Source organism: Impatiens glandulifera, chromosome 4, assembly GCF_907164915.1.
Source record: "Impatiens glandulifera chromosome 4, dImpGla2.1, whole genome shotgun sequence".
NCBI lineage: Eukaryota > Viridiplantae > Streptophyta > Magnoliopsida > Ericales > Balsaminaceae > Impatiens > Impatiens glandulifera.
Genome location: NC_061865.1, coordinates 40367875 through 40382694, shown reverse-complemented (window position 1 = coordinate 40382694; position 14820 = coordinate 40367875). Strand labels below are relative to the sequence as shown.

At 35.2% G+C, this 14820-nt stretch overlaps 2 protein-coding genes across 2 annotated transcripts; both read right to left on the bottom strand.

The window, feature by feature from the left end:
- Positions 1–937: 937 nt before the first annotated feature.
- On the bottom strand, positions 938–3277 carry LOC124935122 (pollen receptor-like kinase 4). The gene is made up of 3 exons (XM_047475580.1): positions 2575–3277; positions 1788–2456; positions 938–1673 (listed from the first exon to the last, which is right to left on the bottom strand). The coding sequence occupies exons 1-3, from the start codon at positions 3275–3277 to the stop codon at positions 1072–1074; spliced, it is 1974 nt and encodes a 657-aa protein (XP_047331536.1). The 3' UTR covers positions 938–1071.
- A 2926-nt stretch (positions 3278–6203) lies between these two features.
- On the bottom strand, positions 6204–14441 carry LOC124936271. The gene is made up of 7 exons (XM_047476754.1): positions 13602–14441; positions 11675–11812; positions 11324–11569; positions 10618–10731; positions 8913–9095; positions 7786–8003; positions 6204–6743 (listed from the first exon to the last, which is right to left on the bottom strand). Exons 1-7 carry the CDS (start codon positions 14301–14303, stop codon positions 6410–6412), a joined length of 1935 nt encoding a protein of 644 aa, XP_047332710.1. The 5' UTR covers positions 14304–14441; the 3' UTR covers positions 6204–6409.
- Positions 14442–14820: the final 379 nt, after the last annotated feature.

Sequence of the window (14820 nt, the reverse complement as noted above, 5' to 3'; positions counted from 1 at the left end):
CGCTTGAACCTAGTTCAAGGGTTTGTGACAGTTTGTGTAGTATTGAAACCCCGGTGTTAGTCTCTAACCGGATTAATCACCACCCTTTGAGTGAGACGCGCTAACCGGCCCAACCCCGGTCCTCCAGCCGCGACCTAGATCCTAACATAAAATAACATAAAAAATAGAATAGAAAAATAAATTAAATTTTAAAATACTTCCTAAAAATAGTTTAAAAATAAAATAGATTGTTCGCGACGTTTGAATTGATGTGATCAACGTATAAATAAGCATGTTAAAACTTTCCTGTCTTTCGGCAACGTTTGAGTTAATTGTACCGACACTAAAATAAGTTTGGTTAAATCTTGCTCCAACCTGCTTTCGGTTACGCAATAATAAGCGTTGGTAATATTTTCGGCAACACTTTTAAAGGTTGGCAAACAACATTTTAAGTGTTGTTGTAGGTCTTTTTTTTTTTTTTGTTGTTGTTGTTGTATTTTAGTGTAAATTGAATTGTTTCTTATACTCTACCACATAACTAAATAAGTTTTGTTTTTAAAGAAAATTTTATATTCATATCATTTTAAAATGTTTTAAATATTATAACAATGTGAAAGATTATATACATTTAAAATATATATAAAAATAATATGGCTAATTATGATCTCATTAGGAAATTGTTAATCTTGAAAGTCAAAAGAAAATAAAAACATGTTTACCCAGTTTGAGATTCACCAGACACTGTAAAAATATCTATTTAATTTTATTAATTTTCAGAGGTTTATAAAGACCTTATTCGAAATTAGTCTTAGGCTTTAAATAATTGTCTTTCGATTAATAAGAGACGTAGTTACATAATTTCATAGTCACACACCACCTCCTTTTACCTACTTTTGTTATTAAAAGCTACTAAAAGAACAAAAATAGAATAAAATTGTACAGTTGAATTATAAAAAATAAATGACAGTGATGCATGAATAATGAATTCCATTCAATTAACAAACAAATTCCTTTAATTTGTATATTTCTTCCCAAAGTTAATTAAACAATCTGGAAATTATTGATCAATTTTTGAAAATGTTGAAATAAGTTCTAACGTCCATCTCTTTCTTTGATCTCTTCAATCTTTTGCATAGCATCCTTCAATTCCCACCTGTTAACCACATCCTCCTCGCAACAACTAGCTCCTATCATCAAAAGCTTCAACATCTCTCCCTCCGCACCCTCCTTCCCTTTCATGTCCGGATCAAACACATTGCTCGTCGAGGATTGATCCTCGGCTTGCCTAACTATCGAGCTCACCCAATTCGTCAACTCCGCATGGTGGTTTACCGTCTTTCCTTGTGCTAGGTTGTTTGCGGGCATCTTCCCCGTTAGTATCTCGAGTATTAGTATCCCTAGGCTCCATACGTCGGTTTGCTTTCCAGTGCGGCCATGTTGGGCGTACTCGGGTGACTTGTAGGCCACCAAGAGGTGTTGAGCTTGATCTGAGTTAACCACGGGTACAAGAGCGTAATCCATGAGCATCGGTTGGAAAGAGTCGTTAAGGAGAACATTCGATGACTTGAGATGGCCGTGAGGGACAGGCAAGCTCGGTAGCTCAGCGTGTAGGTAAGCCAGTCCTTTGGTTATACCTTTCACGATCTTCAACCGAGCTGGCCAATTAAGCCCGGGTTGCTCTTCATTATGATTCCCTACAACCACATGCATATATGTTAGTTATATGATCAACATCTATGAAACAACCTCCTCTTAGATCTAAGTTTGAATTCAAGTCTTGGTTTCACGTAAAGATGCAATAAAAATACCGTAAAGATGGCGGGCGACGCTTCCATTCTGGACATAATCAAAGACGAGGAGTTTCTCTTCCTTTCGATAATAATAAGCGACGAGTGGAAGCAAATTGGGATGTTGAAGCCTTCCGATCCTTCTCATGTGCTCGTTAAACTCTTCTCTTCCAATGCTATTCATTTGCTTGCACCTCTTCACCACCACTGCCTGCCCGTCCATCAACAAGGCTTTATACGAAGAACCAAAGTTGCCACTTCCCAACACCTCGGCCGAAGCTCTAAGCAAATCTTGCAAGTCAAACTTCGTCCTATCGTCCTTGAGGAATGACAACTTCCCCGCTTGCTCCGCCTTTTTGCTACTAGCCGCACCGCCCCTTCCACCTTTGCTATTCATCCCGGATTGGCTATATTGAGAATTGGAATCTGAATACCCGACCACCCCAACCGTGCTGCTTGCTCTACCGCTTCTCTTTCTCTCGTAGGTTGAGGAATCCACGTAGCCTAACTGTGGGGTGCGGTCATTATTCTTTCGGCATAAAAGAAGGATGAGTAGGAATAGAGCCGCTAATGCCAAGACACTGAATATCACTATCATAACCACCTTCCACGGTGAACTACGGTTTTTGTCTTCTGGAACATTGACATCGCATATTGTGTCCGTTGGCTTACCACATAAACCCTTGTTCCCTATACTTATTACCAACAACAAATTAGTGTTACATTAAAATAACATCATATTCAAATCAATCAATACATGATGGATCATAAGATGAATGCAAAAATATAAATAGAAACCAAAACCAACCTGTAAAGGAAGTGAGATCCAAGAAAGCGAGAGAAGAAGGAATAGGGCCCTCCAAATTGTTGTTAGATACATTTACATTCTGAATACCCTTCTGCTGCAAATTAGGTATCATACCTGAAAATTTATTCCCTTCAATCCTCAGCTCTGTTAATCTTGGCAACTGTATGATCGAAGATGGAACCGGCCCATCAAAGTTATTGTCCGACAGCACCAGCTTTTTCATTGAACCCATACCCGCAAATGCATTATCAGGTATTTGACCCGAAAATTTATTACTACCGACAAACAAAGATTTCAACGCTCCAAGCCTTCCAAATTGAGGTAAGGGTCCGTCAAAACTGTTGTTATCGAGCCTGATTGTTCGTAAACGAGGCAACAAAACGAGAGAATCCATATCTATTTTTCCCGACAAACCCATGTTTTGAAGTTGCAATCCCCAAACGTTTCCCATGTAACAAAGGATTCCTTTCCAGCTAGCGACCGTTCGCGTTTTCAAGTTACCGGAGGAGTATGAACATGGATTGTTTCCGATTGTTCCATCGTTTTTCCAGCTATCGAGCTGAGAACCGACGTTGATAAGGCCCTTTTTGAACCTCAAAAGAGCGTCCGACGAGGAAACGACGTCGGCGGCTCCCACATGCGCAACTACGGTCAAACCCAGCAGAAGCAACAGGCGCACAAGCAAGGATGCGTGCGCGCCCATTAATTAAAGGTGAGTGGTTTAATAAAACAAACCAAATGAGACGGTCGCTCTGAAGAAGAGAGAGAGAATGTCTCAAAGAACATAATAAGGGTTTTCAGTTGGCATGTTGGGGAGCTGGAAATTATGTGAGAGGTTAATTTTCTTGATTGTTGATTTGTTTTGCTTATCAATGTTTGGAAATGGGTGTTTGATTGTTTTGATTAATGATTCGGTTTTTTCTCTCTCTCTCTCTTCTTTTGTTCCTCAAAATGAATGCATGCCAAGAATAGGGTATGGAAATTGAGGGGATCGGAGCAAGGCATGCATGAATGAAAAACAGAGAAGAAAAGAAAGAGAGAGAGAGAGAGAGAAAGGAGAAATTAACTGTTGAGTGCATATTTTGATCAGACTGTGTGTGTTGGGAGATTAACGAGATTCAGAAATGTAAGGATGACCTTTGAATCTCTTTAGGGTAGAATGCATTCAAGCCATTGCTTTTTCATTTCAATTAATTAAGAGTAACCAATCTATAAATAGTAATCTTCACTCCAAAAACATAACAACCAAAGGTTTCTATTAATTAATTCTATATTTTCTACACTTTTTGTTTTGTTTTGTTTAAATCTAAACTTGTATTAATGGATGACCTCTTGTTAATATTAGGATATTCATAATTATATTCCTTTTGTTTTTAAAATTTAAGTGAAAATGTGCTAACATTAAAAAAAAATTAAGAAGTCTAGTTTATATTAAGAAAAAAAAAAAAAGTTGAATTCCGCAATCTAAAATATCACCAAATTAAAACTATTCCAACAATGTATTAGATTTTGTATTTTTCTTTTTTTGTGATAGTACGCATCAATAAGGCGAGTAAATGGGAGCGCCTGAAAAGACCTATACTCGTGTTTAGGTCTTCCATTAGTCTTTCGATGAACGACACACGTTCCTTTCAAAGATTTTGACCTAAACACAAGTATAGGTCTTTTCAGGCATGGATCAATATTTGATTGTCGGCTGAGGCATGGAAGCGAGTGGAGGAGGTGTTGCAATAATGGCAGGCGAGGAGTGAATCCCAAAGTCTTTGAAGTTCAATAACATATGGGCTCCAATTAGGGATGGCAATGGGGCGGTTCGGGGCGGGGAATGCATTTACCGTCTCCGCATCGTTTTAATTTCGGGGAATTTTTTAATACCATCCCCGCCCCGTTCGGTTTTTTTCGGTTTCGGGGAATCCCGCGGGCACCGTTAATAATTATTTTTATTTAAAATAAAATAAAAATTATACAATAAAATTATATAAACAAGTTTTTTAATATAATATATATTATAATATATTAAAATTTATATTATTATAAAAAAATAACATTAATACTCTTATAAAATATAGTGAATAAATAAATATATTGATAATTTAATATATTTAATTATGTTTTTGGTATTCGGGGCAGATTCGGGGTAGATTCGGGGTGAAATCGGGGCGGGCGGGGCGGGGGACACAAATACCATCCCCGCCCCATTCCCATTCGGTTTCGGGGAAAAAACATCCCAAACGGGACAATTCGATTCGGTTTTCGCGAGGCGGTTTCAAATTGCCATCCCTAGCTCCAATTATGAATTAACACAGTTTTAACCATTTAATTATTTTTTTAAAAAGGAATAAAGGTACCAACGTCTTATTACTTTAACATATTATTTTCCTTTTTTTAATTAATTATTATATTTGTAAAAATAAAATAGTCATTCTCATCCCAATCGTTAAAATTCCGACAAATTAAGCAGTTTTGACGTGTATATCTTAAAAAAAACATTCAACTTAAAATATAAATGTTAAAATTTATTGACCGTACACAAAGTTATGTCAATATGAATTATTTGAAAAAAAAAAATATCTCTATTAAAATTTTCTCAAATCATTTCTTAGATTACACATTTTTTTAGTTACCCAAACTAATTCTGACAAATTATAATACATAAATTCCAAATATAATACTCATTTTTTAAAAAATACATCTAAAATATCATTTTACATTAAAAACGTGACAAAATTAATTAAAAAAACGAGAATAATACGTTAAAATAGTATATCGTAGATATTGTTCCTTCAAGAAAAAACTTCAAATGGTTAAAATTTTGATAATTTCAGCCCATATAACCTAATTCAAATTCCAAGTATCATTTGAATATTAATATATTTAATGATCAATTATCTCTTATGTGATGAGTTAAAAAATAAATATTGATTATTTTTTTATTACAAATTATATTTATATAATACATCAAATTCCAAGCATCATTTGAATATTAATATATTTAATGATCAATTATCTCTTATGTGATGAGTTAAAAAATGAATATTGATTATTTTTTTATTACAAATTATATTTATATAATACAAAGGGTAACACGAGAAATATCGTCACTAGAGATCAATATTTGAGTCGTTAACATGTTTATACAGAAAAAATAAATAAATAAAAAAATTGAACCAAAAATATGCATGCGTGTTTGCTTTTATTTTGGTCTCCTTACATGGCTTTCGAATAAAATTGTGTAGGAATGTAATTTCATTATAAATACAGTAACATAACAAAAAAAATCAAATCAATTTAACATATTTTGACCAAGAAAAAAATAATCGACCCAAAATTAAGCATGTTTTGTGTTATTGATCATGTTTATCTTGATTTTTCGGCCTTTCTCATCTTATCTTTGTATGAAATTTTGTACACATGTATATTACCATAAATAGTGTAACTTATATAAAATTCAGGTCAATCTAACATGTTTTGACCGAAAATAAAATAAAAACTTGTAGTGATCAATATACAAATTTAGTCGCACTTTCAACTAGTATTTTCTAGTAGTGATCAATATACAAATTTAGTCGCACTTTCAACTAGTATTTTCTAGTCAAAGTCATTGGTACGTACCCCATCAGCACAACATGTTTGTCTCAAGTAATCCAACTGAACATTGCGGTGGAGTTTTGCTAGCCACCCCAGAAATAAACCCGGTCACAAAAAAAAATGTAATCCAACTTATTGCGCGCGGGACATCTCATCGATTTCATTAATTGCAAGCATTTACACTTTTCCATGATAATACTCAATTAAGAATGCAAGCTAAATACTACATAATACATGATTGTTGGCATCATTCATTAGGGAGAGGAGATACTTCTCTGACTCCCATAAACTCAACCGCAAATTCCTCATCATTCTTACCTAACATATCTTTCAAGCTAAACTCTATGATGTTCCTATCTTTCAGCACCCAATACCTAGGTTTTATCTTCTTCTCAAGTGAGTAACTGAAATACCTGGGATACTCTACCACATCTTTTAGAGGCTTGTCCATGGTATTTACAAGAAACTCCAACTTTGGCTTCAGAACTTGGTCGATGTTATAACCTAGCAAAGGTGAGAATCCTCGAACCATGAACACAATGTCCTTCCTCGATAGCCCTGTCTTGATTAAGTATTTCATTCTGACAGAAGAAATTCAGGACAGATCAGTTTTAAAACTTCCAAAAGTAACAAATAAAAGCATAAAAGTACTATTCTTTGCAGCCAACAAGCAGATGCACTGATTCTTTGCAGCCAACAAGCAGTTTTAACGTGTAATGGACATCTAGATTGATCATCAGAAGTTAAGACACACAATTTGAAAACAGTTCGACACACAAAATAATGGATCCATAATCGTATCTGAACGTGATTTTATTTTGGAACAAAAATTAGTCAAACAGATTCAAAATTTTATTGGGTATTTCTCATGTAGATCTGAATACAGAAACAAAATTATAAGTGATTCCAAATTGGTATTTCCAATTCAACAAAATAGCTAATAGGGGATGCATATGAGTCAAATATTTCAAGTTTTGGCCATTCTCACAATGATTTCGAGCTTCTTTTTGTTGTAACCGATGTATGACCAATTTTCGAGAACCTCGATTAATTCCTGGAAAAGACTAGCACAACACTTCACCGTCATGACCTCCAACTTCTATCTAGTGCATTAAATGAGAATCGAATATGAGATCTCATGGTAGCAAGCAAAATATGAGATCTCATGGAAGCAAGAGCCTTAGAATGAACTACCTATGGTGTGTAGAATGTCATGCTCAAGCTAGATTACAAGCTCATGAAACTTTACAATTTAAAACTAGTAATAAAATAACTCCATTAAAGATGCAATGACATCAGACTAAATTCATGTTTAATCAATTGCAAACTTCCATTTATCAAATTTAAAAAAAAAATAAACAAATGCAGGAAATGTATTTGCTTCTTTCTGAAAATAAAAAATAAAAAATTATGTATTCATTTGATCTATTTTCCAAGAAGAAATGTTAGTAAGGTCAATGAAAAGCTCTTGAAAATAAGAGTCAAAGTTTGACATTAACAGAGCTGTGACATGGGAGAGAAGCCAAAGCCAAAACCAAATTCAATCACCACAGACATTGTAATGGTACACATAACATTATCAACATTATCAGCAGGAGATAGACAGAGAGTTGTTATCGTTACCGAGGATGTAAAGTTCTATTGACGTCGCACACAAATAGCTCGGGGTATTTTCTGATGACCTTGGGGATATGGTTCCTTGAGATACCAAGAGCAAGAAGGAAATCAAGTTTCTTCTTTAGTGTCTTCTCAATACTTGTGGCGAATATCTCCGGACAGCGGCCTAGAATCTGGCCAATGTCCTTCTCATCGAGTCCCAACTCCTCTAGAAATGAGATCACCTGAAGAAACATTGTATATTCTCAACAAGATAAAACAAAGGAAGAATATAAGAGGCAACCTAAGGTATTGTTTGATAACACAGTTGATCACTTCATCTAAAATAACAAGTGCTTATTTGAATTATGTTTTTTGATACTTGTTAATTAAAATCACTTAATTATAAGTTTCAACTTAAATTAAGCTAAAATAATCTGGTGGTTCAAAACAACGATGTTAACAATTTCATTACATCGTCATGTAAAGACTCTTGGGTTTATTTATTTAATAAAATGGTTCGCTATTTTCCCAAACCATAAGCTAAAAAATATTACTTAATTTGGTGAGCTAGTATAATAAGAGAATATAAAAGACAACTTTAACTCTTGAAAATTAATCAAATTACGTTACTATAAAGGTAAAACATAGTCCTAAATACTTTCTCAACATACGTTGTTACATATAAAGTACATAAAATTCAAATATTTACATTTGGTTTCTTTAGCATTTATTTATCAAGAGACTTAACTAGTTTGACACTTAAAAATCAGTATTCAACAATCAGCACTTACTTTTCAGTTTTTTGTATCCTAAGATTGTATTGTTGCACAAGACAATAATATAATGTTGCTCGAGCATATCTAACTCAGCCAAGTTTTTGTTGACCATGTAGTAGACTTTTTTCTTTTTTTTAACTTTTAGGAAGCTAACACGACCCTCCACAATCATGGACCCCGCTTCAACTTAAGGCGATTTCAGTGGGAAACAAAACTCACTTTGGCAAGACTTTTGCAGATCATTTTGAATTATCATTTTAGCATGAAAACAATCATGAAATTATCAACAGACAAATACACCGCAATACAGGAATGTTGAAATTCATGTCCTGCTGCCAGAAACCAAAGTAGCCTACATGCATTTCATTTGTTCACCTGCAAAAAGTCTTGAGGTTTCTGTAGCAACAGTTGAGGACTGGTCGCAATGACCTGCCCTAGCTTCTTGTCTCTAACACCTAATGTCCCAAACTCTTCTACCATCAATTTCAGCTTGCGGATTGAACAACCAAGAAAAATTGGCCAGGATTTAATTGCTTGTTCAACACTAGTTTTAGGCACCTGACATGAAAAAATAATATTGATTAGGCACAGTGTACTTTTTTCAGAGGAGAAGAAGTATAAGAGGGATGAGCTTTTGGTACAGTTACTTATTTCTGTGATAATATATCTTTACATTTGTTAAGTAGCTAATTTTCTTTTTGGGGGGATGGGGAGGTTCATTGTACCTGTTAAATAGATTAAAAAATGCATGCACTTTGTAAAAAAATCGGTCGTGGTCACCAAGCACATCAACAAACACTTTGTAGAATAATCAGATATATTGATAATCTTGTAAGGGAATTCTTTGCTTCTCATCTCCTATCCCATATATTTTAAGCTCTATAAGTGAGTATTAACCCCTTCATTGATAATTTATATTTTGCAGCTCTCATTTTGCTTCACCTCTTTCAAGAGATTATCATTCTCTATTTCTCATGTATTTCCTTCAATTTCTTTCAACAATTTGGATTTTTTTCTTTCAAGACTAATTTCCCAAAAAAACTCAAGTTTTTAAATTTTATTGTTTTTGTTACAACTTTGTATTAGTCATTAACGGTCTCTGAGCTTTTATGCATTCTGAAACATTTCTTTCAAGACAATTGTTCTTAAACTGAATTATTTTTCGATTGAGATATTTTGATCTGTGGGTAAGGACTTGGAGTAGCTACCCGTATAGCATTAAAAGAAAGATGTCTCTGAGATTAGCTTGGGGCTTTACCCCGCACAACTAATTCTTGAACACCTTTCACAAGTTTAATGGCTTAGATCTTAGGTTTAATAGTCAGCGATTTCTTTCTTTCCACTAGACATCATTTGACCATTAGTCTTTGTAATTCCTCCTCAAGCCTCTCCCGGGTACTACAGTTACTTCTCAGCAAAAATAAAAGGTACTACAGTTTTGCAAATGCATCTTTATCTGGGTTCCTCAACTTTTATGGCTATTTGATTATTTTCAACTTTGGAGTTAGAGAGTCTTTAGGTCAGCTCCCAATGCATACTCTCACTTCTCTATTGCTTCAGGCCCTAAATAACACTAAGGATTTTTCCAAAACTCCTCGGATTCACTTTCAACAACATTAGTTCTTATTTAATGTTTACTCATTTATAGGCCCTATTTTATGTCCACAATCAAGTCCAAAGGCATTATTTGATATTTTGTTGTATATATAAACTGAATAGTAGTAAACTCATTCTTTTAATGATGGGTTAATGCACCTTTTTAAATCCTTAACATCATGACCCCCACAATCCCGGTGTCCCACCTCCAAAGAATAATGAAAATAGTAGAAAACGATAACACTTGAAATGGAAAACAAGGAGAAATCATGGGGTATAATAGTAACAACTTAAAAATGTAACCAGATGCCAATAATTTCTCGGTTCTCACTAATTGAGGAGATAATGCTCAAAGGAGACACCATTATTGCTCTTAAACACTATAAAGTGAACCATGTGGTCATTTTTCATTATTTTCCTTTAAAGTCTGTCTATACCCTAAAATAGGACTGGAAAGGAAATCCAAACAATTAACATGTCATACCTTCTCCAAGTCGAAAAAAGAAAGGATCTCCTTGTAGTTCCCTTGAATGCTCAAAGACAGAACCCATGGATACTTCAGCAATATCCTGCCAAAATCTCTATTACTTGCACCTACCTGTCCAGAACTAAAGGAGCATCACAAAACTGCTTAAAGTTGGACGGAATTGAAGAACTATTCATACATGGATAAATGGAAACAAAGAAGAGAACTCAATATATATAGTCTTAATCTAGGGGGTAAGTATAAATTGTTAAATTGATACCTAGGCAACCCAAAGTATGTTAGAAACTACTTCCTGTTAAAGATTCACAAACCCTATTTCATTTTTTGTTAGAGACATTTCCCCTGAAGAAGGCTGACACCACATCCCGTTGCCATTTCCCCCACTTCAATCAAGGTGTTTCAGTGGGAATCAAACACATCAACCTTTTAAGTTCAAGACTCTTATCACTTGAGCTACCATGAGTGAGTAAAAATACAATCAAATAAGGAGGACGACACGAGAACTTCCTAGGGCTCACCCATCCTTGCACAGGCCTAAACATGATCCGTTGTACTTATGATGAAGTCTAAAATCTATGAACTAGAACACCAATTTGTTGTCAACAGACATGAATTCATCAAGAATGTTCTTCATGTGGTAATAAATTCTAGAAGATGATTCAACATAATAAAATACATCACATTATCCAAATAAAGAATATACCTTTCCAAAGGTTTGCATTCTTAGTTTCACATCCTTGTTGATATCATAGAACATGATGGGCGGAAACAATAGAAAAACATCTCTTATGCCCCCTCTGGAAAGACCAATATATAGAAGAAATTCCACCAAGGGTTTCATATGGGAATCCACTGATAACAAAAGAAGGCGCGGGAATGATTCAATAAGGTAGCGGAAAGAGACAGCTTCAGAGACCATCATGTCCAATCCTCCACGTCTTGCTTCAATCTACATCATGGAGTCCAATAGTGGTTATGTCATATACTGTATAAATGGATGTTGAAATTAGCCAGTAAAATAAAACTAGATCCACAGATTTGGTGACCCACATACCTTCTCAAAAAATGAGAGTGTTTGCTGTACATCCTCATCAATAGGAATTGACAGGTGCTGCATCATTTGACGGGCTTTTTTGCTGGTATTTCGTTTATCATCACTGTCATAAGAGAATATTTCCTTCATATATTTAACCTATAGGCAGATGCAAAATGAGCAAGTTAACTAAACAAGTAATACATCCCACAAAAAGACAAGACATCTGAATAAATTAAAAAATGTGGTCCTAGGGTAATCACTAATCAGCGGTTTATCCTAATCACCTCGTGCCTTTACTTGCAATGGATCTGATATTAATAGAAGGCCGTTTGAATTATAATTTATCCAGAGGAATACTATTAGACTATGTTTGGATGTGTATAATTGGAATTAGAATTGAAATAAGATTATAAATCCGATTTTATAAGAACTGGAATTAAATTACATTTCAATTTAATTTTTATGTTTGGAGAATCATAAAACTGGAATTCCTAAGTCGAAATGATGAAATTGAAACATAAAAAATCAAAATTATACATTTAATTTCATTGGAGTTATAATTCAAATTTCGATTACTTATTTTAAGTCATTATACAAACAAATTATTTAGGCTTGACCCGCAATTACAATTCCACCGGAACAAAACATATCCCTAAGAACATTTTCTTAATATAATTATAAATCAGAAATAAAGGTTAAGGGCCTCATTTACGAAGGGGAACATTTTGTCCTAGCTAACTAAATATCTCTTTTCATCTAATTTGTTAGTGGCCACACATGTAACTACACATAAATGACTTGATGCCTACATCTCTTTTCTCTTTCAGTTGAAGATATACATGGTCCAAACTGGGAAGCCTAGATGAGACTATTCCAAAGGGACATCATAACTCAATATCGAATATCTACATTCTGAGAGATTCATCTAATCCTTTACTCTCATACAAATCATGAGACAAAGGCCATGAATACCATGCTTTAATATGATATCTTCCGTCTATGAGACATAAAAATAAAAAAGCAATGTAAATGAGAAATATCGAAAAAGAATCTAACATGTATTTAGACAAGTGAATGCAAATGCTGTTTGCTCATATGTGATGTCCACATCTAATTAATCTTTTTTATTCATATTATTGATCTTATTATGCTGAATTACTGGAATAAGAATCCTTTCTCAAGTCACCCATAACAAACTGCTTTGCTGGACTCTAATAATTCAACATCACTTCATTAAGATGTTTCTGTTTTGAAATGCATAATAATTTTGTCACCTTTAATATTGTACAACAAGCTTACAACTAAAAACCATAGAGAAAATACCATCTTTATAAAAGTCCCATTCCCTAAACTTTTTTTTAGTGGAGGATGCTAGCATGACCCCCACAGCCATGACATCCACTTCAACATAAGGTGTTTTAAGTGCGAATCGAACCCGTGGCATCAATGGCATTTGGTCTCTTAGGAACCACTCTTGCCACTTGAGCTACCTTAGTGGGTTCTCATTCCCTAAGCTTTATACAAGCCCCAAAAGTCCAGTTATCCTTGCATTGGCAGGCCCTCAATCTAATCTTATATTAATATATTATTACCCAATTTCTAATAAAAGTATTTTGCTAGGAAAAAGATAAAATTGTTTGAGAACTTGAAAACATGTCTCTCTCACAATCAAGATCACATTGGAAAATTGCCAAAAGAAAAAATAAATTGAAAAATAACTGTTATCCTTTGGTACAAAAAGTGTGAATCAGACCAATTTGAGGAAAATTTCTTAACTGTGATCCAGAATTTCTCATGGATCAGTTTTAAGTCAGAGGTTTATAAGAAATGTAGAATTTATGGGCTGCAGATGAACTTCATGCCTTGTCTGCGTCATATAAGGAAGATAGCATAGAATGTGCTGGGGAAGGAAGAGAAAAATAAGGGTTTGGAATCAATCACTTACCTTACATATAAGATTTGGCAGAGTCTCAGACGACAAGTAGCGGGCAATATATGTTGCAGAAGACAAACTCAATCCAAGGCTCTCCAGCCAAGGAAGAAACATACCTTTTTCTCCTTTTTGCTTTGCAACGTATTCTACTTTTTCTCTGAACGGAACCAAGTCTGGAGAAGAAGAAGAACTTGTTCCCACCCCTTCTTCCATGTCACTGGTTGTGCTCTGCTTCTCACTCTTCCAGGAACCCCACAGAGAGAGCTCGTTCAATTCGTGTACACTGTCGACGAGCATACGGATATATCTAGGAGCCTTAATAACAATTTCCCGAGAATCGTCCTCAGAAACCCCACAATCTTGAAGAATCTCTGAAATAACTAATCTAGCTTCTTCTTCTTCGTCGTCCATGGACAAGGGTAACGAAGATAAATCATCTCCTCCTCCGAGGGCGCAGGTCACAAACGAACAGGAAGGCGGCGGCGGCGGCGGCGCCTCAATGAGAACTGGAGAGAGCATAGAGTAATTGATTCTAGTAAGAGGGATTTTTCCGGTTTCTTTAGAAAAAGAGAGATGAGAATGAAATGGAAGGCAGTTGCAGCCGAAGAAGACAAGTCGGTTGCTTTCTGAAGCGGGGGAGGATGGTGAATAATAATGACAGAAACTCCATGAGTGGAGTTTGGTTGGCATCATCCTCATCACCGTCAGTGTCATGGTTCACTCACCAGTCACTGCGTATGAGCAAATCGTCATCAGCGTCTCTCTAGCTCGCTTAGCTCTCCTTACCTTGTTCTTCAAACTTCAACCGCCTGGATTGAGGTTTAAGCCCCCTCTCCTTTTCTCTTTTTTTCTCTCAATAAGCATAGATAACGGGAAATTTGATGAAATGGCCCCATAACAGGGGAAATTCCAAAAAGGGCCCCCGCCTACTAACGTTGGCAAAAAGGGTCATTTTGCCCTGCGAAATGTCAGAAATACCCTTTCGGCGCCAGTTTTTACGCTCATAGACGCGAATTACCAATCACGCGATTTAATCTAAATCGCGTGAGTTCATCACCGCGATTTAGATGAAACGCGTGATTGGTAATTCGTGTTTTTAAATGTACGTGAATTACCATCCACGCGTTTCATCTAAATCGCGATGATGAACTCACGCGATTTAAATTAAATCGCGTGCATGGTAAATCGCGTCTTTAGTCTTATATATAATTTTCCGGCCCTAATTTAAAAC